Here is a 26,962-nt window from a genome sequence, read left to right on the forward strand (position 1 = left end):
AGTTAGTCGATCTTCGTAAATAATGACACATAGTGTCTGTGGCTAAGCGGAGAAGGCGAATGAATTCCAATACCAACCGCTCTTATCAGCGCTGGTTCGAGTCCCAATAGAAACTTTCTTTTTTGTTTTTTTTAATACATTTTATGATTGTAAGTATATTTATTATATAATTGTATTTTCAGAAAATACGTATTTAGTTAAAAAAAATTTCGACAATTAATGTTCAGACATCATTTGTGGCTTGTTTAATGTGTTTGTGTGTGTTTTATTCTTTTATTATTTTAATTTTTGGCACTGTTCTAATAAAAATGTTTGAGAAGTAGTAAGTATAAATTAGTTTAATATTTAAACAAAATATAAATAAAAAGTATATTAATTTCGTTTAAATCATATAATAGAAGTATAACTTCTTACGTGCGTACAAAGTACACACACATTCTTTTTTTTTTATTTTTTGCTTTTTAGCGAATTTTTTTATATGTTTAATTTTAGTCACACGTAACTAAAGAAAAGCGTTTTTAAAAAAATTTTTTTTCATATTTTTTCACAAAATATGAGGGTGTCTAGAATGATATTAAAGTCAAATAAAAAAATAATGAGTTTAAAATTGAAAATATTTCTGAATTTATTAAATAAAAACATGCATTGGGGTCCAAATTTACCCCCTTGGTCATCCGAAGGTTAAGTGCCTATGTCCACCAAGAACATTGACGACCACTTGCATGATTTTTACTATATCCACATCGGACCTAAATAGTGTCGTTGTGTTGATTTGGCGGAGGTTCTTAAGCCAGGATGTTCTTTTTCGTCAGTCAGTTTCCTTTCTATTTTTCCTTGAATAAAAACATGTACGACCATGGTACAATAAATTTCGCAACTTTATTGTACCATGATGTACGACAGGGATGCATATTGTACCCTCTTCTTTTTAATATAGACTTCGAAGAAACTTGTTACAGCTTTATTCTTCAAGAATATCGGTGTAATAATATTATTGCTAAACAGGTAAGTGTCATTGTATACCGGGTGTAAGTAACAATGATAGTGTGTTTTCCTCAAAGTTTGAAACACTCTGTGGAATATTCTAGCTTATATAAAATATTGAAATTAAAACTCAACTATAGCCTTAGGCTTTCTTAATATTTTGCTTTTTAATTCATTCGTTTATGTGTTTCAACAAAAAAGTTAGGTACTTTAACAACTAGCCATGTTATTCATCAATACAGGGTTTCTAAATAAGTGCGACAAACTTTAAGGGGTAATTTGCATGAAAAAATAATGACCGTTTGCTTTATAAACATATGTGCACAAATGCTTCGTTTCCGAGATACGGGATGTTGAATTTTTCTTACAAACTGACGATTTATTTATTGCTCTATAATCGGTTGAGATATGCAAATGAAATTTGGTAGGTTTTAAGAGGTAATTATTGCTCATTTTTTGACATACAATTAAGAATTTTATATTTACCATTGCCGTGCATACGGGATGTATCTAAAATGTTTATAACCGTATGCACGCCAATGGTGAGTACAAAATTCTTAATTGTATGTCAAAGAATGCGCAATAATTACCCCTTAACACCTACTAAATTTCATTTGCATATCTCAATCGGTTTTAGAGTAATAAATAAATCGTCAGTTTGTAAGAAAAAATTCAACATCCCGTATCTCTGAAACATTTGTGGACATGTTGTGGACATCGCACTTATTTAGAAACATTCTGTATTAATAAATAACATGGCTAGTTGTTAAAGTACCTAACTTTTTTATTATTACGCGTAAGCGAATGAATCAAAAAGCAAAATGTTAAGAAAGCCTAAGGCTTTCTTAACATATTAACACCCTCATATTCTTATAGTTGAGTTTTAATTTTAATATTTTATATACGCTAGAATATTCCACAGGGTGTTCCAAACTTTGAGGAGAAACACTCTATCATTGTTACACCCGGTATACAATAACACTTACCTGTTTAGCAATAATTTCATTACATCGATATTCTTGAAGAACAAAGCTATAATATACTAAAAAAATCACTAAAATCGGACAACAGGTTTAGAAAATACGAGACATCAAAAATGTCCCATTTTTAAGGTGGTGCGTTAATTTTGATTCTTAGTGTATAAAAGTCCATAAAATACTCAGCTATTTATAAACAATTAAGGGTAAAGGAGTAAAATTCGAAAACATAAAGTTGGTTCCAGTTTACTCTGCTTAGCCTCTTCTACTTCAATCCCTCACCTTCACGCTGGTGCCCCTGACCAAACTGGAGATGCAGTAACCAAACCTGGTGGAAAGTTGGGTCGGAACTAACGAGATAGGTTGAAAAAGAGAGTTTCGAAAAGGACTTTTGGCGTTGGACTAACTATCCAACCCTGCGTAACCATGTTATGAAAGCTACAAAGAAAGAAACCGGACTGTTTAAGCAACGACAAATTCGCAAACGAAATAAGGACAATTGAAAATTTACACGTAAAACATAAGAATTCTTTATCAACTTGGAGCTACAGCTCCACTCATAAAAAAGCAGAATTCTGTTACAAAACTGACTTGACTTTTCTATGATCTTTTAGGCACTAATGTTTAATTTTTGTTGACTTTATTTATTTTTAATAACTTACTTCTAAACAAATGAAAAACACTGAATTTATATCCTTTATTTTACAAATTACGATATCTAATTTATTTATTACACCAAATCTACTAATTTATTTAATTACAAATTCAAAAGTACACCGACGCGACGGTTTCAAATTCACAACTGACCTACTAATTCCAAAAACCCCTATTTATACATTATTACAATGTTCCAGAATAAGAAAGATTATTACGGAAGAATTCATCTTATTCTAGAATAACAGTCGAAAGGTTATTTATATAAATATCAAATAAGCATTTTCTAGAATGAAAAAGAAATATCGAGGTGTGTACCTGTTAAAAAGGTCCCCCTTTTAAAAGCATTCACAAACAAATTCAGCAAACAAAAAGGGTCTGTTAAATTATAATAAATAGGCCAGGAGCTGAAAACAGTCGGGTGACATAATCATGTCACAATTCATTGCTTTACATAAGATGAGATGGACTGGCACAGGAATCCTGGGTAAAAGAACTCCCTTATCTATTACAGCAAACAACCTACCCATTAAGGTTTTGGTATCTGATTTATTGTGAGCAGTAGGATTAAAGACAGTATAATTGACGTTACGGATGATGAAAAGATATTTTCTATGAGGTACTGGACCGGAACTACGATACCATCATCATCTTTGGCTTTTACAACTCTTCGTGAGTCTTTGCCGCGTTTACTATGTCTTCCATTGGTTCCGATTCTGTGCTAATATTTCCCATGGTCACACTTCCATCTTCTCCGGGTCTTCTCTGACTGCACTTTTCCACCTGTTTCTAGACTGTCCTGCTGATTCTCTACCGTTTGGTCTTTAACAAAACACATTGCTAATCAGTCTGTCATCATCACTCTCTAATTCATTGTTGTATCTGTTCCTCCATTTATTCGTCACACTGTCCCTGCAAGGACCATATATAACTCGCAGGATTTTGCATTCCCATACTAATAGTTTATTGGGAAGTATGATAAGTACCTACCCAAAAAATTATGTTAAAATATTAGCAGGAGACTTCACTGGAATAAGGGAGAATATCTTTTCTCTCACAATCGATAAAGAGAGCCTTCACGAAGACTAAAATGATACCGGACTTAGACTCATAAACATTGCTATGATCAAGCAAATGGTAATAGATAGGACACAATTTCTCTACAAAGATATTGCTACAAAACTGACTTTTCTATGATCTTTTAGGCACTAATGTTTAGTTTTAGTTGACTTTATTTATTTCTAATAACTTACTTCTAAACAAATGAAAAACACTGAATTTATATCCTTTATTTTACAAACTACGATATCTAATTTATTTATTACACCAAATCTAATAATTTATCTAATTACAAATTCAAAAATATACCGCGCTCGTTACATATCAAAGTACACCGACGGTTTCAAATTCGCTACTCCACTCTAATTCCAAAAATGTCTATTTATACAGGGTGTTTCATTAATAATTGTCCATATAGTAACTGGAGAAAGCTTAGCACAAAATACGAAGATTTAACCTAAAACACTTAAATAAAATGTGGTTCCTTACAGTTACAGGGTGTTTTATCTAAAAATTTTAAAACTATTTTTGTTCAGCATTTTAATACTATTCGACGTATCCTTTTCATACTTGGCAGAAAGTGCGACTACTATACACCCTACTAAATTATTGTACACAAATGTTTCTAGCTACTACCAGAGGCGTACGACAGGGGATAGTGAATGGTTGACCCTTCTCAAATTCTACGCCACTGGAGGAATTACTACTTTAGTACCATTTTTAGATTCTCCAATACTTTCTACGTAAATAATGTACTCTTCATTGGTAACGATAAAGTCATTAGTTTTCGAGATATTTGAAGTTAAATATGAAACGGCACAGTTATTCTGATTAATTTTATGATATGATTCATATTATGATTAAAATTTAAAAATTATTGGTACCCAGTACTTTAAAACTATTTGGCGTATCCTTATCATACTTGGCAGAAAGTGTAGGTACTGTAAACCCTACTAAATTAAGATAAATAAACGTTTCTAGCTACTACCAGAGGCGTACGACAGGCGATAGTGGCTGGTTGACCCATCCCAAATTCTACGCCACTGACAAAATTGCTATTTTAGTGCAATTTTTTGATTTTGCAATACTTTTTATGTAAATAATATACTCTTCATTCGTAACGATAAAATAATTAGTTTTCGAGATATTTGAAATTAAAAATGAAGCGACACAATACATTAATCAAAATAACCGTGTCGTTTCATTTTTAACCTCAAAAATCTCGAAAACTAATGACTTTATCGTTACGAATGAAGAGTATATTATTTTCATAGAAAGTATTGGAGAATCCAAAAATTAAACTAAAATAGCAATTCCGCCAGTGGCGTAGAATTTGGAAAGGATCAACCATTCACTTTCCCCCGTCGTACGCCTCTGGTAATAGCCAGAAACGTTTGTTTAACATAATTTAGTAGTTTGTACAGTGCCTATACTTCCTGCGAAGTATGAAAAGGATACGTCGAATAGTTTTAAAATGCCGAGCAAAAATCGTTCTTAACTTTTTAGATAAAACACCCTGTAACTCAGTAAGGAACCACATTTTATTTAAGTGTTATAGGTTAAATCTTCGTATTTTGTGCTAAGGTTTCTCCAGTTACTATATGGACAATTATTAATGAAACACCCTGTATAGTTATGTACAATAATTAGTCTACTGATTTCCAGAAACATCGAAAAGTAAATATTATTACAGAGCAACAAAAAAAGGTTTATCGATGGCTTTCTTAGATACGCCGATTGTAAACAAGTTTCCCTCGCCCACAGAAAGGGTCTCGGACAGTTCGCCGCCAGAAGCTTCCGGAATTGACAGGGCCGGCCTGGGACCGTGAGAATATACATAAGGGAAATTAGAAATCTCCTGATAATGAAACGATTAACTAAATAGAACATATAGTCATTGATGCAAGATGCAAGACATTGTTCCAACATTTTAGATGTTAGTTCTTTCAGAGATACTAAGTTAATTGAAAATAATTCTTAATTAGAATTGACTATGGATATTTAGTAATGTTGTAAATGTTGTTTCGATTCGTGGAGTATCCAATTGTTTCAACATTAGTACCTATGATAAAATTTTCCTAGTATGGTCTAGTACAGCACGTTAAGATCATCCTAATACTAAAGGAAGCAGGAATTAACAACCAAGACCTGAAAATATTTAGGAACCCTTTGCTGAAATCGGACCGCAAATCTCAGAGTTGAAGGTGAACACGCCGACTATATGAAAATACGTGGAATGAGGCATAGCTGTATTTTGTCTTCTTTAATCGTCAAACTCTACTCTTCTTCTTCTTCTTCTTCTTCTTCTTCTTCTTCTTCTTCTTCTTCTTCTTCTTCTTCTTCCTTCTTTTATTTAGGCTTTAAAGCCTGTTTCTTCTTCAATATTAGCCTCCTAAATTGTTTAAATTATCGCACCATCTTGGTCTCCCAATACTTCTTCGTCCATTTGGTGACTTATCTCGTGCTATTTGTGCTATCCTATTCTTTGCCATTCTACTAATGTGTTCGTTCACTCCTGTTTCCGTTTTGTCACCCATCCATTTATATCTTCTACATTGCGTACTCTTCTTATGTTTTCGCTTCTCTCCCTATTCAACAGACTTTTCCCTGATATTCGTCGAAGTATTTTCATCTCTGTTGTTTCTAGTAGTCGTTTCGTTTTAGATGTGTCAAGACTTATCTCCGCCGTTTATGTCAATTCTAACAGAATATTTATCGAAGCTTTACCCGAAACTGAAAAAGGCCTTTTACTAAACAGATACCAGCTAAACAACATGAGATATGCAGATGACACCATACCTAGTATTTGCGGACAAACAAGAAGACGTACAATATTCGCGGTGTGCAAGTACTTTACACACAGTAAAATTGTGAAATATACAAAACGAGAAAAATAGATATTTATCTAGAAAAACAAATTATGAACTGAAATATTATTGTAACCTGATTACTGAACGAATACACAGAATTAATAGTAAAAGTAATTATGTTTTTGTATTTTATTCATTATAATTTTAATTACGTATTTTTTATGGGAAATAAGCCACAATTTTACTAAAAAATGAATTTATTAACGTTTCTTGAGTTTTTTTTTAATTTCTTAATTTATTGACGGATATTCTTGAGTTGGGATTGATTTCATGTAATCGAATGAACTATCTTTTAGTAAAGTCGTCCCAGGAACGCAACTCATAAATATTGGCGATATCATTTTAAAGTCTTCTACTTTAAAATGTATAATATACGTCTGAATTGCCAATATAAATGAGTCAGATTAAATAAATTATTAGAAGAATTTTTTTACTTAGCAACAACATGTTTGTTTTATTTTAATAGTATTTTGTATTTTGACAACGAAACCCGATTTGGGCTTCGAAACGTTAATAAATTCATTTTTTAGTAAAATTGTGGCTTATTTCCCATAAAAAATACGTAATTATAAAAATGCCACAAGGAAATAGCTTCAGAACAACAATAATTTTAATATTTAATATATAAATTCATGCGACTGGATGACTGCTTATGCACAAGGCCATTGAGAAAAAGAAGAAGTTTATGTAAAATTTAGAGGTTACCTCTGTTTTTATTGGCTTTGAGTTTCGTCGGTAGCGCTCTCTCGCGGTTTGAAACTTGTACTTTTCTGATAAAATAGTTTAAATTCAATACACAAAACTGCCACTAACAGCGCTGGCAAAAACTGTCAAATCCCCTCTACTCATCGGCTCACAGCGAATAGTCAACAATATGGACTCAATATAAACGTAAAGAAGACAAGGCTCATGATAATGAGCAAGAAAGAGATAACAGAAGGTCAATTTTAAGTCAACCAAACCCCAGTAGAAAGAGTGACGCACTACAACTATATAGGCACTAAAATAAATAAAGAATGGACGAACAACTAGGAGGTAGGATCCCGCATTGTAAAAGCTAGATCCCCCTTCAAACGGATTGAGGCCTTCTTCAAGAGCTACAACCTCTCTCTCTCTTGGTATAAAAATAAGAATGCTACGTCTTCTCTGCCCTTTCTTATGGTGTTGAATGGTGGACCTTCAACGAAGATATGTGCAGGAAATTGGAAGCATTTGAGATGTGGCTATATCGGAGAATACTTAAAATCCCGTGGACTGACGGAGTTACAAATGACGAGATCCTCAAAAGAATGAAGAAGAACCGAGAGGTTCTGAGTACTGAGTCAGTGGCGTACTGAGCATGGCTCCGCGGAACCAGGGCCCGTTCCCCGCAGGGCCCTCTCTGATATGCTTTTTGTTTCTTTTTTTTTATAATTTGATGCGGACATTTTGAACTACACAAGTACACACTAGGAAATGTAACTGCTTATTAAACTTTTATTGTTGTGTAGGTACTTATAAATAAAAACAAGGAATACCTATTTATAAAAAAATTTTGAAAACAAAATTTATTAAGAAACACAGGGAACGCTTTTGTAAGGATAGAGATTGTAGGGATCTCCCTAGTTTTTAATTATGACGGGAGATTTAGATGTAGAAAATGTTTGAGTTTCATTGTTTATAAAAACGGCTGGCGTAAAGTGATCAGTCATGTTAGTATGAAAAATGATAGGGTTAATATTAACTTACTGTTTTAATAGTCCATTGTTTTTTAGGTGTTTATAAAATCAAAAGTAGGTAAGTTATGATCAAAATATTGTTGGTATCTTTTTTTTTGGTTGGTAAAAAAATCGTGAAAATCACCCTCTAATTAGCATCCGAAATGAAATTAATCGTTACCGCTTTACAAATTACTTTACTTATGTATTGTTTATATAAATATTGTAGCGGTTATTTACTGTGTAATTACTTCTAATTACAATAAAACCAGCGGTTCGTAATTTATATACGACTTTATTTTTATTTATACAAGTTTACTTTACAAACTTTAGCTTAAGACTAACTCTATTTACAAATATGTCCTATTTATATATGCGATACAGATATTCCAGAAATATCTATATATCTCCAGCTATGTCCATGTGACCGCTTGCACGTCATCGGCGCTGCATCGGCGTATCTCGAAACATCGATAGTGTTCTGTCTGTGAGGAGACGGGAGCTGGTATACGAGGGTAGGTCAATAATTATTTTGTTACACTGCTCCCCTCTTAAGATCTGAGCGTCCCGATCAGCAACTCTAGATGGCCCAGGATGGCGGAATCTACAGGATTCTCCAGCTCTGCATACACCCCTAGAAAAGAAGTAACAGTCTACTGTCTTTGAAGGGTATGACATCTTCGGGTTCATGCAACACACAGTAATCCGTACGCCAGTTTCTCTGAAGATCACTTCCAGCATGCTTCTCACAATCTTCCAATCCAGATTTTCTACTGCATGGCCAATTTTTGGTAAAGCCAAATCTTTGATGTCATAATTACAGACCATTTTCTTCAAATTAGTTAGAGCACGCCATATGTTCTCGTAGCTTGGCGTGTCCGTATAAGACTTCCTGGTCACTATATACAGCAAAGATCGAGGACCATCTTCCAATCGCAATACTCTTCCAATTTTAGGTTGTTGATTCCTTAACTCGTCCAGGCGGCCGAACTTTCTATTGAATACGGACGAGATTCCTTTAGTCATCTCGAGGTCTTGTGCAACACAGTGGGCTAGAGAGACGTTTTCTGGAACACCAAACAGATCTTGCTGAACTTCTGTGGTCACGCCGAATCTAGCACTCTTTCTTTCTGCGTAATTTGACATAAATTCCTTAAAACTTGGCTGTGGTGCATCTTTCATCTCCTGTTGGAGGACTCGGGCTTCCTCTGTTTCATTTGAGCCAGCATATGGTGCAAGACGATTTATGTGAATAACTTTTGGTTTACCGTTTGGTAACTTCTTAATTCTGTATATTACGTCATTTAATTTCTTCTTAACTTCATACGGACCTTCCCATTGTCTTTTCAGTTTAGGACACAGGCCTCGACGACGTTGTGGATTATAAAGCCAGACAAGATCACCTACTTCGAAGCTTTCATTCTTGCAGCGAGAATCATATTGATCTTTCATTCTGTCACTGGCTATCTGGATGTGTTGTCGGGCAAGTTCATGAATGTTGTTCATTCGTAACTTCAGGCGGTCTACGTATTCTTCGCCTGCAACATATTCCTCGGAAGGTCTGCAGCCAAACTCTAGGTCGCAGGGCAAACGAACTTCACGACCCAACATCAGGCAGGTTGGTGTTTGACCTGTAGTTTCATTCACGGCCGAGCGGTAGGCCATCAGGAATAAATGAATGTGTTGGTCCCAATCTCGCTGATGTTCAGATACAACTTTAGACAAGTGTTTACCCATCGTTCGGTTCATCCTCTCGACCATTCCATCTGATTGAGGATGCAGGGGTGTTGTTCTGGTCTTATTGGCACCAATCAATTTACAAACGTTTTGGAAAAGAGCTGACTCAAAGTTTCGCCCTTGGTCGGAGTGGATCTCCAAGGGAACACCAAATCGGCTGAAGAATTCTTTAACAAGTACCTCTGCAACGGTAGCAGCTTCTTGATTCGGTAATGCATAGGCCTCGGTCCATTTCGTAAAATAGTCCATGGCTACCAGAATGTATTTATTTCCAGCATCGGTTTCTGGAAATGGACCTGCAATGTCGATTGCTACTCTTTCCATAGGACTTCCAACATTGTACTGTCTCATGGGTGCTCTCTTTTTACCAACTGGACCATTACCGGATGCACACAGTTCACATTTCCGGCACCATCTTCTTACATCATCTTTACAGTTCACCCAATAGAACCGTTCTCGAACCTTTTGCAGAGTCTTCGTAATACCAAAGTGTCCACCTGATGTACCGTCATGCAACTGACGCAATACTTCTGACACTTTACTTTTAGGTACAATCAACTGAAGCTTAGATTCTGTACCATCATCGTTCTCAAAGGTTCTGTACAGAAGATCATCTTTTAGTATCAGGCAATTCCATTGGCTCCAGTAGGCCTTGACTTCCGGACTACATGCACTAATGTTTTGCCAACTAGGTCTCTCACCTCGACGCATCCAATCCAATACTCTTTTTATACATGGATCGTCTTCTTGGGCTTCTTGTAACTGTTGTGGCTGCCATTGCTCATTAACGACGGTGGTTCGTCTCACGGGGCAAAATCGTTCCTCTAATTTGGCACAGTGATTACAATTTGCACTGCATGGTCGTCTCGAAAGGGCATCAGCATTTGAATGAACTCTTCCGGCCCTGTGTTCTATCTCATAATCATATTCTTGAAGTCGTTCTAACCATCTTGCCATCTGGCCCTCTGGATTACGGAATTGTATGAGCCATTTTAGAGCAGCGTGATCTGTTCGAAGAAGGAACTTTCTGCCGTACAAGTATTTATGGAAATGTTCGCAAGCCTTCACTACACCCAGCAGTTCTCTTCTGGTAACGCAATAGTTTCTTTCTGGTTTCGACAGGACTTTGCTGAAATAAGCGATGACTTTTTCCTGTCCATCCTGGATTTGTGAGAGAACAGCTCCTATGGCACTGTTGCTAGCATCGGTATCCAAAACAAATTTTCCTGCCTGTCCCGGGTAGCTTAATATCGGTGCACTGATCAGAGCTCTTTGTAGTTGTTCGAAAGCTTTTTGACACTCCTCACTCCATGTATATTCTTTGCCCTCCTCCGTCAACTTTGTTAGGGGCTTGGAGATATTGGCAAATCCTTTGACAAATCGTCGGTAATATGTACATAGGCCAAGGAAACTTCTAATTTCATGTTTATCTTTTGGTACTGGCCAATCTTTAATTGCATCAATCTTTTCAGGATCAGCTGTTACACCATTACTCGATACAATATGTCCTAAGTACTTAACTTCTCGTCGAAACATGTGACATTTCTTCGGACTTAACTTCAAGTTCGCTGCCCTCAATCGTTGAAAGACGTCTATTAGATTCTTGGCATGTTCATCAAAGGACCTTCCAACCACAATTACATCATCCAAGTAAACCAGGCATGTTTTCCATGTTAGACCTCTTAAAACTGCCTCCATTAATCTTTCAAATGTGGCAGGGGCATTACATAAACCAAACGGCATAGCCGTAAACTGCCAAAGCCCTGATCCTATCGAAAATGCGGTTTTCTCCCGATCGGCTGGCTCCATGTCTACTTGCCAATATCCACTTTTTAAATCGAGTGTGGAAAACCAACGAGAACCGGAGAGAGTATCCAATGTATCGTCTATTCTGGGCAAAGGATAACTATCTTTTTTTGTTACCGCATTGAGCTGGCGGTAGTCGATACAAAAACGCGTTGAACCATCTTTCTTCTTTACCAGAACTACTGGTGATGTCCATGGACTGTTCGATGGTTCAATTACCCCTTGTTTGTCCATATCCTTGATAATCTCTTCGGCTTCATCTCTTTTCGCAAATGGAAGTCGTCTAGGCCGTTGTCTGATTGGCTGAGCGTCTCCGGTATTTATTTTATGCGTTACTATGCTTGTTTTTCCCTTATCCTTCGTGTCAATAGCAAAAACATCTTGATACTCTATCAGCATAGATGTCACTTTTTCCGTTCGTTCATGATCAAGATCTTGGCATCTTTCAATGATCATCTCAACAAGCTCCTTTGGATACTTCGCCTTCGATGATTTCTCATTGGTATTCACAGAGCAAATTGAAGCCACGGGAACACACTGCCCGATCAAAGCTCCTCTACTTAACTTGATAGCAGTTTCCCTTAAATTCATAACTCTTACAGGAATCGCATCTCGAACTTTTACCAAAGTTTTCGCCGTTAGGAACTCGACATTATCCACATCTTCGACCATCCTTAAACTTCCCTCTCGGCAGTGTCCATCAAGCATGGTCATCAGAATTTTCTCACTATTACCGGGTATGGTTACGTCGCATGTAGTAAGCAAGCGGATGACATCTTCTTTGTCGTCGTGAAAGGGCAACTCTTCACCATTGATCTTGAGAACTCCATTTTGAACATCCAATATTGCCCCCACTTTCCTTAGTACGTCCATCCCCAATATGAATTCGTCGGAGATCTCGGCAATTAATACTTGATGTTCAACTGTGGTCTGGCCAATGGATACTGACATATTAGCCTCGCCATATGTATTAATTAGCTCACCAGTCGCTGTTCTAAGCTTTACTGTTGCAGGTGATAATTTATTATGGTCTCGTACTACATCTGGACGTGCGATAGTTCTCGTTGCACCTGTATCCACCAAAAATGATCTACATCTATTACTGATACGACCTTCGATGTATAAGTTGTGGATTCCACCGGAGGACGTAAGGTTGACAGTTACTATGGGGGCTCTAGTTCTCGAGGTCGGCAGTTGCCCCTTGGTGTCGACCCGCTCTAGTTTTCCGACGGCTGTACGATCTTCTTACAATTACGACGAATGTGGCCTACGTCTCCACAATTCCAACATCTAGGCTCGCGTCTCTTTGGCATCTGATTACTTAATACTCTCCGTATAATTTCCTCCAGACGTTCATCGTTGTGTTCGTCACTTTCTTCAATGGTTCTTACTCTATGGCCTCGTGAAGTTTGACTAGCCGTTTCGTGTTCCAATGCAATAGCAAGTGCTTCATCTAAAACTTTCGGTCTTGCTAGTCGTAAAGCTTTCTGTAGTTCATTATCTTTCAGCCCATTGACGAAGGTATCTACTGCAATTTCTTCTAAAACGCTGTCTGGCACCTCTGGATAAGCCAACCGCACCACACGAGCCACATCTGCTTCAAATTCTTGCAGATTCTCACTTGCTCGTTGACTTCTACTTCGCAGTTGTGCTTTGTATACTTGTTGTAGATGGGCATCTCCATAGCGTTTTTCTAGACGAGTGAACAAGGTCTGGTAACAATTTTCTTGACCCTTGGGAATTGACCTTAATATATCTGCAGCATCACCTCGTAAAGCAGCAGTCAAGGAAACAGCCTTTTCTTGTTCGGTCCAATGATTGGCGGTCGCAATAGCTTCCAACTGTCTAAGATATATGGACCAAGAGGACTTTCCATCAAATGGTGGTAATTTGAATCTCATATTATGCGACGTTTCGTCTCTCGGTAGTTCATCTTTCACTAAAGGATCTAACGTTGCTGCATTAACTGATGGTTGTACTTTTGTATCGGTTATCCTGCTCTCTAGCTGTTTGATCTTTTCTTCTAACATTTCTTTACTGTCGTCTACGCTTTTCTGTATCTTATCGAATGTTCTAGAAACCTCTTCAAATTTCTCGTCGTTCTGTCTACAAACGTCTTTAATTACTTGAGAAACACTTTCAAATTTCTCGTTGCTCTGTCTACAAACTTCTTTAATTACTTGAGAAGTCTCGTCAAATTTTTTAGCAACGTTCTCGAATTTCTCGTCGCTTTTTCTACTAACTTCTTCAAGTTTCTCGTTGTTCTTTATAGAAGTTTCATCGATCTTTTGAGAAATGGTTTCGAATTTCTCATTGTTTTGACTACATACGTCTTTAATTATTTGAGAAGTCTCATCGAATCTTTTAGCAACATTTTCGAATTTATCGTCGCTTTTTCTACAAGTTTCATTGATCGTTTCAGAAACAGTTTTTAATTTCGATAAGATTACTTGTTCTGCTGACTGGAAGTGGAACGTCTCTGGGTCATCTCCGTTCTTTGTGAGGACATCCTTGAGTCGTGCTTGTAGGACTATCTTGCACCCACTGCTGTCTAATTCGTACTCTTCTAATTGTTCACGGAGCTGTTTTATGGTCAGTTCTTGTAGCAACATCTTTGGTCGGCACACACGTACTTTTCAAAATGTCTAAGTCTTTCCGAATACCGAACAATCAACGCACTTCAATTATTCCCGACGAATAAAGTTCAAAAGTCTTTCCGAATACCGAACAATTAACGCACTCCGATTATTCCCGACGAATAAAGTTCAAAAGTCTTTTTTTCACTTTTCATTTATTTACACTCCACACCGTTAACACCACTGTAGCGGTTATTTACTGTGTAATTACTTCTAATTACAATAAAACCAGCGGTTCGTAATTTATATACGACTTTATTTTTATTTATACAAGTTTACTTTACAAACTTTAGCTTAAGACTAACTCTATTTACAAATATGTCCTATTTATATATGCGATACAGATATTCCAGAAATATCTATATATCTCCAGCTATGTCCATGTGACCGCTTGCACGTCATCGGCGCTGCATCGGCGTATCTCGAAACATCGATAGTGTTCTGTCTGTGAGGAGACGGGAGCTGGTATACGAGGGTAGGTCAATAATTATTTTGTTACAATATGTCAGATTTGTTGGTTCAAAGTGCATATTTTTTAAAAGGCTTTAGTTAAATGAGCTTAAACGAGTCACTAATCACGAGTATATGCAAATTTTGAACAGCCATATCTTATACATATAACCAACTTTTGTCTTCAGGAAAAAAAAAGTCCAAAATATTCACAACAGCAAAATTAATTTTTTTTACTAGTTGAGATTTTTGGTATCACCAATAATTTTTAAGTTATTTTGAAAAAAAATTTTTTTTCAAAATAAGTTTTTTTTAATTTAAAACCATTTTTTTTAATTGAGCACTTTGAACCGATAAAACTTACAGATCATATAATAATGCATAAGTCAAGTAACTTGAGGAGCGGTAACAATTAATTTCATTTGGGATGCTAATTAGGGGGTGATTGTAATGATTTTTTAACCAAAAAAGTGACCAACTTTATTTTGAGTGCTACATAATACTTAATATTGATGGTAGAAGCTAAAAAAAAAATAAAAATAAAGCTTTTTTAAACCCTTTAAAAAAGTTGTGATGAGTTTTTCCCGAAAAGTGCTTCATTTTTTGGTAATTTCACGTTGAAATATTCGATTTGGAATTTGACGAATAAGAATATGATCCAGCTCCTACTGGATCTACAGACTTTGAATCTTACACCATTTTTTTCACTTTTTTATAAGCTATACTTTTACTAAGAATATTTTTTTCGATAATAAACTTACTTTTTGAGTTATATGCGAAAAACCGTCTCAAAGCGTGTTTTTTGTTTGTTGAAAATTAACATATTCATTCACAAATAACTCGAAAAGTATTGACTTAGTGAAAAAAATCTATAGAACTAAAGTTTCATAGAATTAGTCAGTTAATCTAATTCCTGACTTATCTTGAATGTATGTTTTTCACCCCTAAGAAGGGGCGAAACTCACCCCCAGAGCAAAAGCACACATCGGCACAATAACACTTTTTTGTTAGAAATGTTTGCTATATGTAAGACCATCTCAATCCGAGCGATTCTTTAAAATTTACAGCAAAATCCGTGAGTAAATGGACTATAAAAATATTAGCTTCAGCTTTTATAAATATATGATATATTTTATGATATATTATAATGATTTATATTTAATATTTATTAAAAACTTTTGATATACAATGTGTGTCTTTATTGAGTGGCCCGCATCCCAACTGTAACCAGGGCCCGCTGATCTATCAGTACGCCACTGTACTGGGTACTGACCACTATCAAATCTCGAAAGTTACAATACGTCGGACACACTATGCCAAACGAATCCAGATATGCACTGCTACAAACCATCCTGAAAGGAAAAATATTTGGAAAGCGAGATCCAGGAAAAGAACATCATGGTAAAGGGACCTCAGAACCTGGTTCAACACAACATCTGTGCAGCTTATCGCAGCACAGCGGATTAAATAAATAAATAAATTTTATACAGTTGTTTATATCGTGTAATTTTGTTTGTAGTCTTTTTTTAATTTGCAGTCATTTTATATATTCATGTATGAAAGAGCACCAAATTTTGTTTTTCCTGGGGCGCCGTAAACCCTAGAACCGGCTCTAATTACAATATGTATATTATATTAAATCTGGGAGTAAGGAAGTAGAAAATATAATACAAAGATGCATATTACTTGCACACTCTGTGAAAAATACTTCCATATTCCCTATAGATCGTTTTCTACTAACAAGACATCGCTGATTAATGGATTTGCCATTGCTGATGGAAATTATAATTTTGTTTCCATCGTTTTTGATTAATTATCAAACAATATACACCAATCAGAAAGTAGCCGTGTCATGCATCACACCAGTTATGATTTTCCATTAAAATAGTTCTCCGTATAGTAATTATAAGTGCAGGAAAACAATTTGGAATAAAGCACCGATTCGTGTCCTAGGAGTAATTTTAGACGTCAAGTATATTGAAAAGCTTGCGTGGGGGAGGTGGTGGTAATTTCAAATCAATCTTAACTTTGGTATTAGGGATTTGATTGGATTTCGAACAATCAGATTACCTCGAACGAACGCAATGCTCCAATTTGAATGTAAAGGGTGTCCGTTATCTCAATATGTAGTTTGCAAATCCCCAGTTGCATCATGGAATGCATTCTTTTCTCCTGGTATATCTTATGTAGTATGTTATTTTTCTTGAATTTAAAATTTTTGTCAAATTTGTACACAGCTGCACTAGTTTCTGAGTTTTATGTTTAATCTAGTGGGAAGAATGTGAATACTTAGGCCCAATAACCGCTTTTCCGTCAAATATATAGACAGTTTTTATTGCCCATACATATTGCTCACTTTCAAATCTTCCCCTTATAATTAAAAACGTTTGGGCAATTATCGAACTAAAATTCCTTTAAGTAGGTAGGTACCCTTTTAGAATACTTTTCAAATACTAGTTGAACATATAACTAGTCAAACATATGATTTCAGAGCATTTCATAGTTTACTGTCACCATGTCTGCTGATGTTAATTTAAGTTTTTGTAGTGAAAAGCCCACGATGTAGTAAGTCTTAAATTATTTTATCCCCCACTCCCCCTTATTAAAGTTACTGACCCTGAACAACGAGGCCTTCTTGATACACCTACAATCTACAATCGGATTATTACCATAAGTTAGACTTGGTCCACACGTAAGAATAATTATTTATCGTCCTGATCTTTTTTTGGCCCTTATGACTTTTCTGCCCTTCGATTGAAATACTATAAAGAGAGTCGGATGAAAGTATAGTCAATATCTAAAATTTGTCGGGCCTTATTATCCCGGAAAACAGAATAAAAAATGAAAAAGAAACAATACAAAGATGGAAGGAATACTTCGAAGAAATATACCTATGATCAACATGAAATAACACAAGTCATAGAAGACGAAGTAGAATCACCAGAGCTAGAAGCGAATATTGGAGAAATTACAAGTGAAAAAATTGGAAATCTACTAAAACTTCTAAAAAATGACAAAGCCTCAGGAATCGACAATATACTTATTGACCTAATAAAATCAGATGCTGAGCAATCAGTAAAAACGTTACATAAACTTTTGAACAAAGTGTATGGACTGACGAAGAATTACCAAAGAAGTGGAAGGGGGTATTAATAATAAAAATAACCAAAAAAGAGACTTGATTAGACACAACAGTTGGCATGCAATAACACTACTAAAAGAACACATCCAAAGTGTTGACCAAAATCATATTGGACAGATTGAAGCCGGAACTAGATAAAAAAAAACTGAGAAGCAACCAAGCAGTTCGAATTTGCACCTTTAGAATTATCTTGGAATAAACAAATGAAAGAAATAAATACAGGGTGGTTCATCTTATTCGCCTCGGTCTCTGTACAAAAAACCACTTGATATTTAAAAAAAATTTCTTCACAGAAATATACAGGGCCTTTAATACTACAATCTAAAAATAATGTGAATTACACAAGGTGCTAAAAAAAGAGTGGTATATCAAAGTTATATTTTTTCTTATGGAATGCCCTATATCTGATGACATTACTGAATTGCCCTAAAAAAATAAGCTATAAGAAAATAGCTTCCAAGATAGTAGCAATACTTGGAAATGAAACTAACATATGGTATAGAGGTAAAAGAAGAAGTTTTCCAGCTTTATAGAAGAATCCTGAGAATATCTTACGTAGACAGAGTCACGAATGAAAGTCTTAGAAAGACTTTCAAAAGAAACTTAATAATGAAATAAAGATACGAAAACTGAAAAACCTTGGCCACGTCATGAAAGGAACAAAATAGCAGCTTCTGCAGAATTTCATTCAGGGAAAGATTCTAGGAAAGCGTAGCGTTGTCAGACGACGAATGTCATGGCTAAGCAATCTTAGAGAATGGTTTAGTTAGATGCTAGTTTAAACAGCTTTTTCGAGCAGCAGTGAACAGAGTTCAAATAATCATGATGGTGATCCTTCGAAACCTTAGAAAAGAGATGGCGCTTTAAGAAGAAGAAATATTGACGTATCAAGCACTATGCTAATATTGGCATAGGTAATGTCTTAAAATAAGTACCTAATTATACCTTGAAGTATTTTCAATACTTGCTTAATTTCTTTTAACTAGTCTGTTTTGCCGTTTTTTGAAAAAAACACCAAGCAAATATAATATAACATTCTGACTAAATACATCGTACTTCCTGTATACTCAAACTCTAAATTTGGGTACACGGTAATCGCAGCAGTCATGCAATTGTTTCAGAGCTCAATTCTCGATAATATGTAGATATGGCAATAAAATGGTACAGACAATTTTTATTTAAGTTGGTTCGATAATCTGCAATCGTCGTTGAACTCTTTATAATCACATGCTACATGCAACTGTAAGCCGAAAGGAAGACATCTGTCTTAAAATGAATATATTTATATTACTTTTAAACCTCCGTGGTAGATATTCTTCTTCTTCACTACAGAAGAAGTTTATTATTAAAATTTTTTTATAATCTTATTTTTTAATTTTAGTGTAGCAATTCGTAGAAAAATACCTCGTTTACATCAGAAAAGTAATTAGTTTTGGCCAAGATAACGCATGTTTTCACATAGCTCAAAAACCCGTCGTGAAAATTAAAGTACGGATCGTTGAAACATCCATCCTATTACCCAGATTTAGCTCCCTCTGACTTCTAACCGTATCCACAGTATGAAAGATGTATGCTTGCCCTGGGAGAGTTTATTGATAATCCTCATGTTTCTCATGTCAGGGATTGAAAACAACAATTAGAAGCTTACGGGAGTAAGTGTACCTATTGATTGAAGTTCAAAGAATCTATATTGAATAATAAAATGTATTTTGAACCATAAAATCCTATATACTCCTTAACTATTATAGAACTTAGTCTTAAGAACTATAAAGAACTTGGCCCAGATAGTTCTTCCACATTCAGAAACATTTGCTGAGTGATTCGTAGGTATTTGTTGACAATTCGTTGACGTAAATATTATAAAGATACGGGTAGTGTTCTATAGATTGTACTTTTTAGACGTCCCCACAAAAAAATCAAGGAGAGACAAATCTGGTGATCGAGTAGGCTATTCGATGCTGTCTCTCCTCCCAATCCAATGCCGTGGAAAATTTTGGTCTGAATATTGACGAACGAGTAAAGCATAATGCCGAGGAGCACATTTACAATCTAGGTGAACATGTCGTAGTACCTACTAAAAATTCACTAGAATCATTAATTGCAGGCCTTTCAGTTTCTCGTTTTTTATTACCTACATTCATATATTCATAGCTTCTTGAAATTGTTTTACTGACTCCAAAACATACTTCCTATTGCCTTATTTATCTTGATGTCATAGATTAAATTACTGAGCTGTCATGTTGGCACATTTATTGTCCATAAAATACAACGAAACGCTGTCTACGTGTTCCGGAATGGAATAAACCATGGTAATAAATTTTCAAAGACTACAAATTAATGCTTACAACTGATATTAACAGGAGAATCCTTTAATTTTGCATTCCTTATGTGTTTATATCATATCATTTACTTAGTGTGACAAATGTGACAAAAATTCAAAAGCTGGACGAAGAAATAAATCAAAATATAAACCATTGACGTACTAAATCAACAAATTAAACAGGTAAATACAATTTAAAGTGTAAAAGTCTTTTTAAATAAATAAAATAAAGTATTGGACTGAATTTAAAAATTAAAGACTAATGAATTGTAAGGGTTTTAAAACGATGTATTAATTGATTCACATTGCATTTAAAAAATTTTGGAGTGATTCTAACCGTGGCTTAATTAGGGATGAAAGTAAAATAATCGGAAATATAGGAAAAAAATGTGTCCCCCTTTAAGTAAAAAACGACCTGTTGTTGGGTTTTTTTTAAATGTTGTCGTAGGTGTATGTGCCTGACTATGTGTACTTTTTATTATTGATTTGTGGTAAAGAGATCTCTAAAATATGGCACCATGGGGAAAACAAAGAGGACAGAACACCAAGAGATTTAACATTAACAGATACCAGACCACCAGGAAACTCTTCAAAAGACAACGTCATAATGTCACTATGTCTTTAGGATTAGGCCATAACTAATATAAGAAGAAGAAGAAGAAGAACATATATCAAGAATTCTTTTCCAAAACCATCGGATACTTTATTGCATAATCGCCAAAGGCAGCTAAATTTATAAATTTTGTGATAGATTTACAAAGGAACAGTTAGCATCCTATCTAAGTATAAAAATGGTACAGTCCGCATGTCAAAAAACAATCACCAATATATAATTGCCCCATCTTTTTCAACCTAAAGGCATGCAACAAACATTTTTCATCCATTTTCTGTGACATACAGGACAAAAATGCCAAAAATGATAAATAGCAAAACTTTTTTTCCTTCTCACGCGATTCTCTATCGAACACGCATACCTGATAAAGTGTTGTGCATAGGCAACTACCTAAACAATGTAGTGGTGGAAACGTATTACAGAAAAAAATTGCTTATATGTTACCTTTTCCTGGTTTTCACACTCCCCCAAAAAATAGTATCACTCGAAACAATATGCAGACCAATATTTTATTAATAAAAATGTCACTATGGCTACTAGATGAAATTGTACTAGGAGCGAAAGTTTGGTCAATACTTTTGGAGCTGGGAAAAGAAGTTCGTGTCAATTTATCGACTTTTTAGTGAATTGTTCTTTTCTAAGACGCACTTATAGATAGACAATAAATCTCAATAAAACGGAGATTTCCATAGCCTGTTACGATGTGTTTGTTGTGAATTTATATACCATAATAAATAAAATAGATAATCACGAATGGATTTTTATCAAATATTTTCTTAAACCACTCTTATTTTTCTTCTTGTAGTGCCTATTCGTTTCGGATGTTGGTGGCCAGGTGGCCATCATGGTATTCTGTACTTTGCACCACGTTGTTGTTGTCTTAAACCACCAGGGTAGATTTTTCAACCGGGAAATCCTTCGCCTCCCTGTCACTCATTTTCCTTCTACTTTTCCTTATAAAATTAGTTGCAGAAATCCATATTTTTCTCAGTTCCTTAGATGTGATCGAGGTATTCGATTTTGGATGATGTTGTTGTGGTTACAGCTCTTTTTGTTTTCGTATTCTTAATAAGACGTCCTAATTATATAGTAACGTAATTAGTAACGTGGTCGATATAAGATATCCTCAGGATTCGACCATAAAGCCACATTTCGAAAGCCTCGATTTTCTTTCTCACAGATTACATCTGTGACAGTCCACGACTCAACTCCGTACAATAGTATAGAGAAAATATAACATCGTAGCAACCTGATTTTTATGAGTAGGTATTGATACATCATGACATTTGAATAGCGTACCTACCCATTTTTTAAAATACAGTTCTTTCTTTCTTTATCCTACATTTGATTTCCAGGGAATGGATCCAATTTTGATATACACCACTGCTTCCGACACAGTTCACCTCCGCTTTTTGCAGATGATCTAAAGTTCTATACAATTATCACCAATACAGAAGACTGTATTAATCTTCAACATGATCTTGATCGGTTGAGTGAGTGGTGTATGTTGAATGCCATGGCCCTGAATGAATCTAAGTGTCATGCTACTTCTTTTGGACGATCGAGAGACCCAATAGAATATAATTATAATATACAGAATATTCCTGTTGACTGGGTTACTGAAATTCGTGATTTGGGAATTAATTTAGTCTGTAAACTTTTATTTGAATCACATTATACATAAAAAATTTCCAAATCTTTACAAATGCTTGGTTTTATAAAAAGATGCACTAGAGACTTTCAGAATATTGATGCAATTAAATTACTATATTGTTCTTTAGTTAGACCTCATCTAGAGTATTGTTTATGTGTTTGGTCTCCATCTTACAATATTTACATAACAAAAATCGAGACAGTCCAACACAAGTTCTTAAGGTACATAGCATATAAACTGGGTATACCTTTTGAGTTAAATCAGTTAAATTATTATCAAATTGAAACCCAATTGGGTATTCTCTCATTGCGTGACCGACGAGTAATTAAGGATGCAAGGATGCTCTATGGCATAATTAATTCAACAGTTTTGTGTCCTCAGCTACTTGAGCAGGTTGGTCTCCATGTACCTCTCCGCAGAACTCGATTAAATCAAACATTCTATGTTCCTATCCATAGAACCAACTATGCATATAACAACTTTTTATCTCGAGCACTAAGATGGGCAAACACTCAACCTGATCTAGATTTCTTTGCACCGAAGTCTGAATTCATCTCTGGCCTCAGACGTTTGTTTGTTTGAGTAGTTGTTGGATATTCTTTATTGTGATATATGAATCTGATTTATGTGATTAAGTTTGTGATATTTATATTTTATTGTATTATTATTTTATTATTACTATTTTATTGTAGTTTTATTATTATTGACACATGTATTATGTATACTGGACTTATAAACTTGTAATCTTATTGGGCAGTGTCCCGTTGAAAATAAATAAATAAATATAATAATAATAATAATAATAATAATAGAGTTTACTTGTAGCAACCTAGTACATAATAAATAAACCCAGTTTCTCACTGAAGTTGTTAGTCACATGGACTACAACTTGTGCGTGAGGGTTAAATTTAGATTATAAAACAACATGAATTTATCTTAAAGTTTAAAAAAAGGAATCGAATATAATCTTGTTCATTCTTGTTCTCTCATATGTCTTTAAATTTGGGCTCCTCTTCTAACTAATTCAGTTAACGTTAAATTTTGTTTATCGGATCTACAAAAATTTCTAATAAAATTCAACACAGGATTGCAAAAACTTCCGACTGGATTCTTCTGGCGGGACTTCGTTTTCTATAAGAATTTTCATGATATTTTGAAGGTGTTTTATCCATTTTCACCATAATTTTTACAATTTAAATATTTAGAAGTAAATAAATAAATAAATAAATAAATAAATTTTTATTGACGTTGGTACCAAAGTAGGTGGATGTTTTGAGTCTTTCTATTCGTTGACCGTTCACACTGATTCTTCCAAATTGTTGTTCCTTATTAGAGGCCATCATACATTGGTTTTCTTAATGTTTAGTGAAAGTTAATATGTATGAATTACTTCTGTGATCCTATTCATTAACTTCTGGAGGGCTTCATAACTCTTAGCGAATACCACCGTATCGACTGCGTATCTGATATTATTGATACATTCTCCGTTAATTTGAATTCCGACTTCAACATCTTTTACTACTTCTTGAAAGAATTCCTCAGAGTATTAGATATGTTGCACAGCAGGGGTGATAGTATACACATCCCTGTTGAACCCACGTTTGATTTTGATATTGATATCATCGGGTCTCCCTGCCTCTGTACGGTTAGAAGGTGTTTGATATCAGTAAATATTGCAAATAATTCTTAGATCACAGGTGTTTATTCCAATATTTGTTAATATTTCTCTCAGTTTATTACGATTTACTGTATCGAACGCTTTATGGTAATCAATGAAGCATGCATAAATATTCCAATTTAGGTACATCTTAACATCGTTGAAATAGCTCTTGTATACTAAACAAAGCCTCTCATGTATCCAATGCATTCCGAAAGCTAAGGATGGAAGTTGTTCGGACCTATTATTATCAAAGAGTTCTTGTATGTATTTGGTCCATATGCAAACTTCTTGATTTTTATGTGTGATGATGTTTTTATGACAGATTTTTACATTGACTTTCAAAATAAGCATAAATCTTAGAAACAAATACACGAAATAATAGAATAATAATTTCAAATTCAAAAAACAGAAATGAAACAAATGTGTAAAAAAACAATTGTTAAACACTAGAATAGATAAAAAAGCAGATATTTTAAATGTGTATAAGCAAAACAAACTGGTGGCCTGGTGGGGCACTAGTGAGTAAATTCTAATTAAATCACAAAATATTTTGAAAATTTTGAATTCAACAGTCAGATTATATTCCTGCGGTATGTAATGTTAGACATTTTGATTTATCCATAAATTTTTAAAAAGACTGTATAAAAACTGCTTAAGCATATTAAGAAGACCATAAATTTCTTTATTTAGCTTAAAAGAGGCAAGAGAGAATTTAAGCAAAAACATTTACAGTTGAATATTAGAATATACAAGAAAAACATGTGTAATGTAAATAACTAAATATCTCACACAAATAGTATATTTACATGAAAAACAAGAATTTAAAATAAATATTACTGTATAAGTTTCACAGTATTTAACTAAAAACATATTAAACTCGCTAATCTTGTCTGTAAAAGAGAAGTAAAAATAACACATAATAGTGCCGCCAGCCGTAACGTTAGCCATTTCGATTTATGGAAGATCTATGAAACGTCATACTTGTCATCGCAGCCGCAAGCGCAACAACAGAAAACTTTCTGTGTACAATTATTTATTCTAATTCAACAGCAACAGGTTGTTATTGTGATTTTTATACACATCAGTTATCAGTTTTATAGGAAGGTGTTGTTCGATAAGCTCTAGGTGTGACATATCCGAAAAAAGTGTAAATGTGCAATCTCCGTGTCAGTGCTTATCTCGTACTACATTTTTGACGGCTCCCAGCAAACTTTTTACGTCTCCAACTGATTATATGAATGTTGAGTGTATTTAAAAAACAATATGGGGGTCGTACTGCCTCCTTTAGAATTTACTGAATGTTTGAGTGACAGTCCGCATTTCAGGGAAAATTTACATAAGCATGAACGGGAGCTGGAAAAGACCAATCAACATATCAAGAGGATTATCAAAGAAGTTAAAGACCTTTTGACTGCAGCTAAACGTAAGCATTTTCACTTTTCAATTGTTTTGTTTTTATACAAATGTCTTTGAACGTGTCTCAATTGTTTTACAGTCAAATGCGCTTCAATTGTTTTAACGAATACATGATTTTGCGAATATCATTACGAATATTATGATTTGCCTTGTTTATGTATTAATATTCAACAAAAAGCAATTAACTTTGAATAGTGTTGGGTAGTAATTAAAAATAGATAAGACTTGCATTGTCTTCAGTTTAATTTTAAAATAAATGCATTCACAGCATTCCAAACAGAATAATTTGGGGCTTGGCAGTGTAGACTGCTCCTTTTACTAAGAGGAGCATCCTGTGTAACTAACCTAAATATTCCACCAAAGGAAAGTGCAAGTGCCCATCTATTATTCAAAACATGCCTTAATATCCATTGTATTATTCTGATCATACACTAGTTGTACTCAATGTGTTGTACTTCTATGGTATTCAGTGTGTTCCAATAAACTTTTTATTTAGGGGGTGTGGTAATATCAGATTCCAGTATGCAATGCAAGATGACATTTAAGGAAGATATATTTTTAGTCAATTCATTATTCATTTCTCTTTCAATGTTATGCAGACAGTTCAGTTATACCAATCAATGTACAAAAGGTTGTTTAAATATATTAGAAGGGTATTTTGTATTTTGTTGTTTTATGAATCATTTTGTTGTTTAGTTGGATCCTTTTAAGTAGTACAGATTAGTGATGTAACGAATATTCGTATTCGCATTCGCATTCGCGAATATTCGCATGTTTTTGCATATTCGCATTCGCATCCGCATTCGCGAAATTTGTGCGAATGTTTTGCGAATATGAAAACCAGAAAAAAAAATAATTTGAAGATAATATTAGGTTAATAAAATCAAAATCTATTCACTTCTCATCTTTTTTTATTAAAAAAAGGTAACTTAACCTCAAACATGCATCTACTCTCAAATGGAAAAATGCAGGAGACAATACAGCAGACAAAGAGACGGAAGATGAAATGAAGCGATAACTCACTGGAGACCTTGTGACCACAAAACAGGAAGGGGCAGACCACAGATGCGATGGTCGAATGACCTAAAAAGATACGCAGTGACCAGATAGAAGGGCAATAGATAGATAGAACTTCACCTTGTATAATCACATTATCAGCCTTCACTTTTTTTTATTATTTGGTATTATGTAATAAAGCAAGATTCAGATTGATTTACACTAAATGCCAATTAACTTTTCATTATAAATTTAGGAAACATTACAAAAATAGAAACAAATTAAAAAAAA

The 26,962-nt window shown here is 34.6% G+C and overlaps 2 protein-coding genes across 3 annotated transcripts in view; one reads left to right on the forward strand and one right to left on the reverse strand.

Annotated features, from left to right (window-relative positions):
• Positions 1-21,479, reverse strand: part of LOC114326316 (calaxin-like) — a 42,462-nt gene extending 20,983 nt beyond the window's left edge. The window contains exon 1 of the mRNA XM_050654223.1: positions 21,390-21,479. The gene's annotated coding sequence lies outside the window, so the exon portion shown is untranslated. The remainder of the gene's footprint in view (positions 1-21,389) is intronic.
• Positions 21,480-25,263: 3,784 nt separating this feature from the next.
• LOC114326341 (rho GTPase-activating protein 26) overlaps positions 25,264-26,962 on the forward strand; it is a 111,885-nt gene continuing 110,186 nt past the window's right edge. For both annotated transcript variants that reach the window (XM_050654212.1, XM_050654213.1), the window contains exon 1: positions 25,264-25,682. In XM_050654212.1, the coding sequence (XP_050510169.1) occupies positions 25,523-25,682 (160 nt within the window). In that variant the 5' untranslated portion in view covers positions 25,264-25,522. The remainder of the gene's footprint in view (positions 25,683-26,962) is intronic.

The sequence above is a fragment of the Diabrotica virgifera genome, chromosome 6 (assembly GCF_917563875.1).
Source record: "Diabrotica virgifera virgifera chromosome 6, PGI_DIABVI_V3a".
Taxonomy (NCBI): Eukaryota; Metazoa; Arthropoda; class Insecta; order Coleoptera; family Chrysomelidae; genus Diabrotica; species Diabrotica virgifera.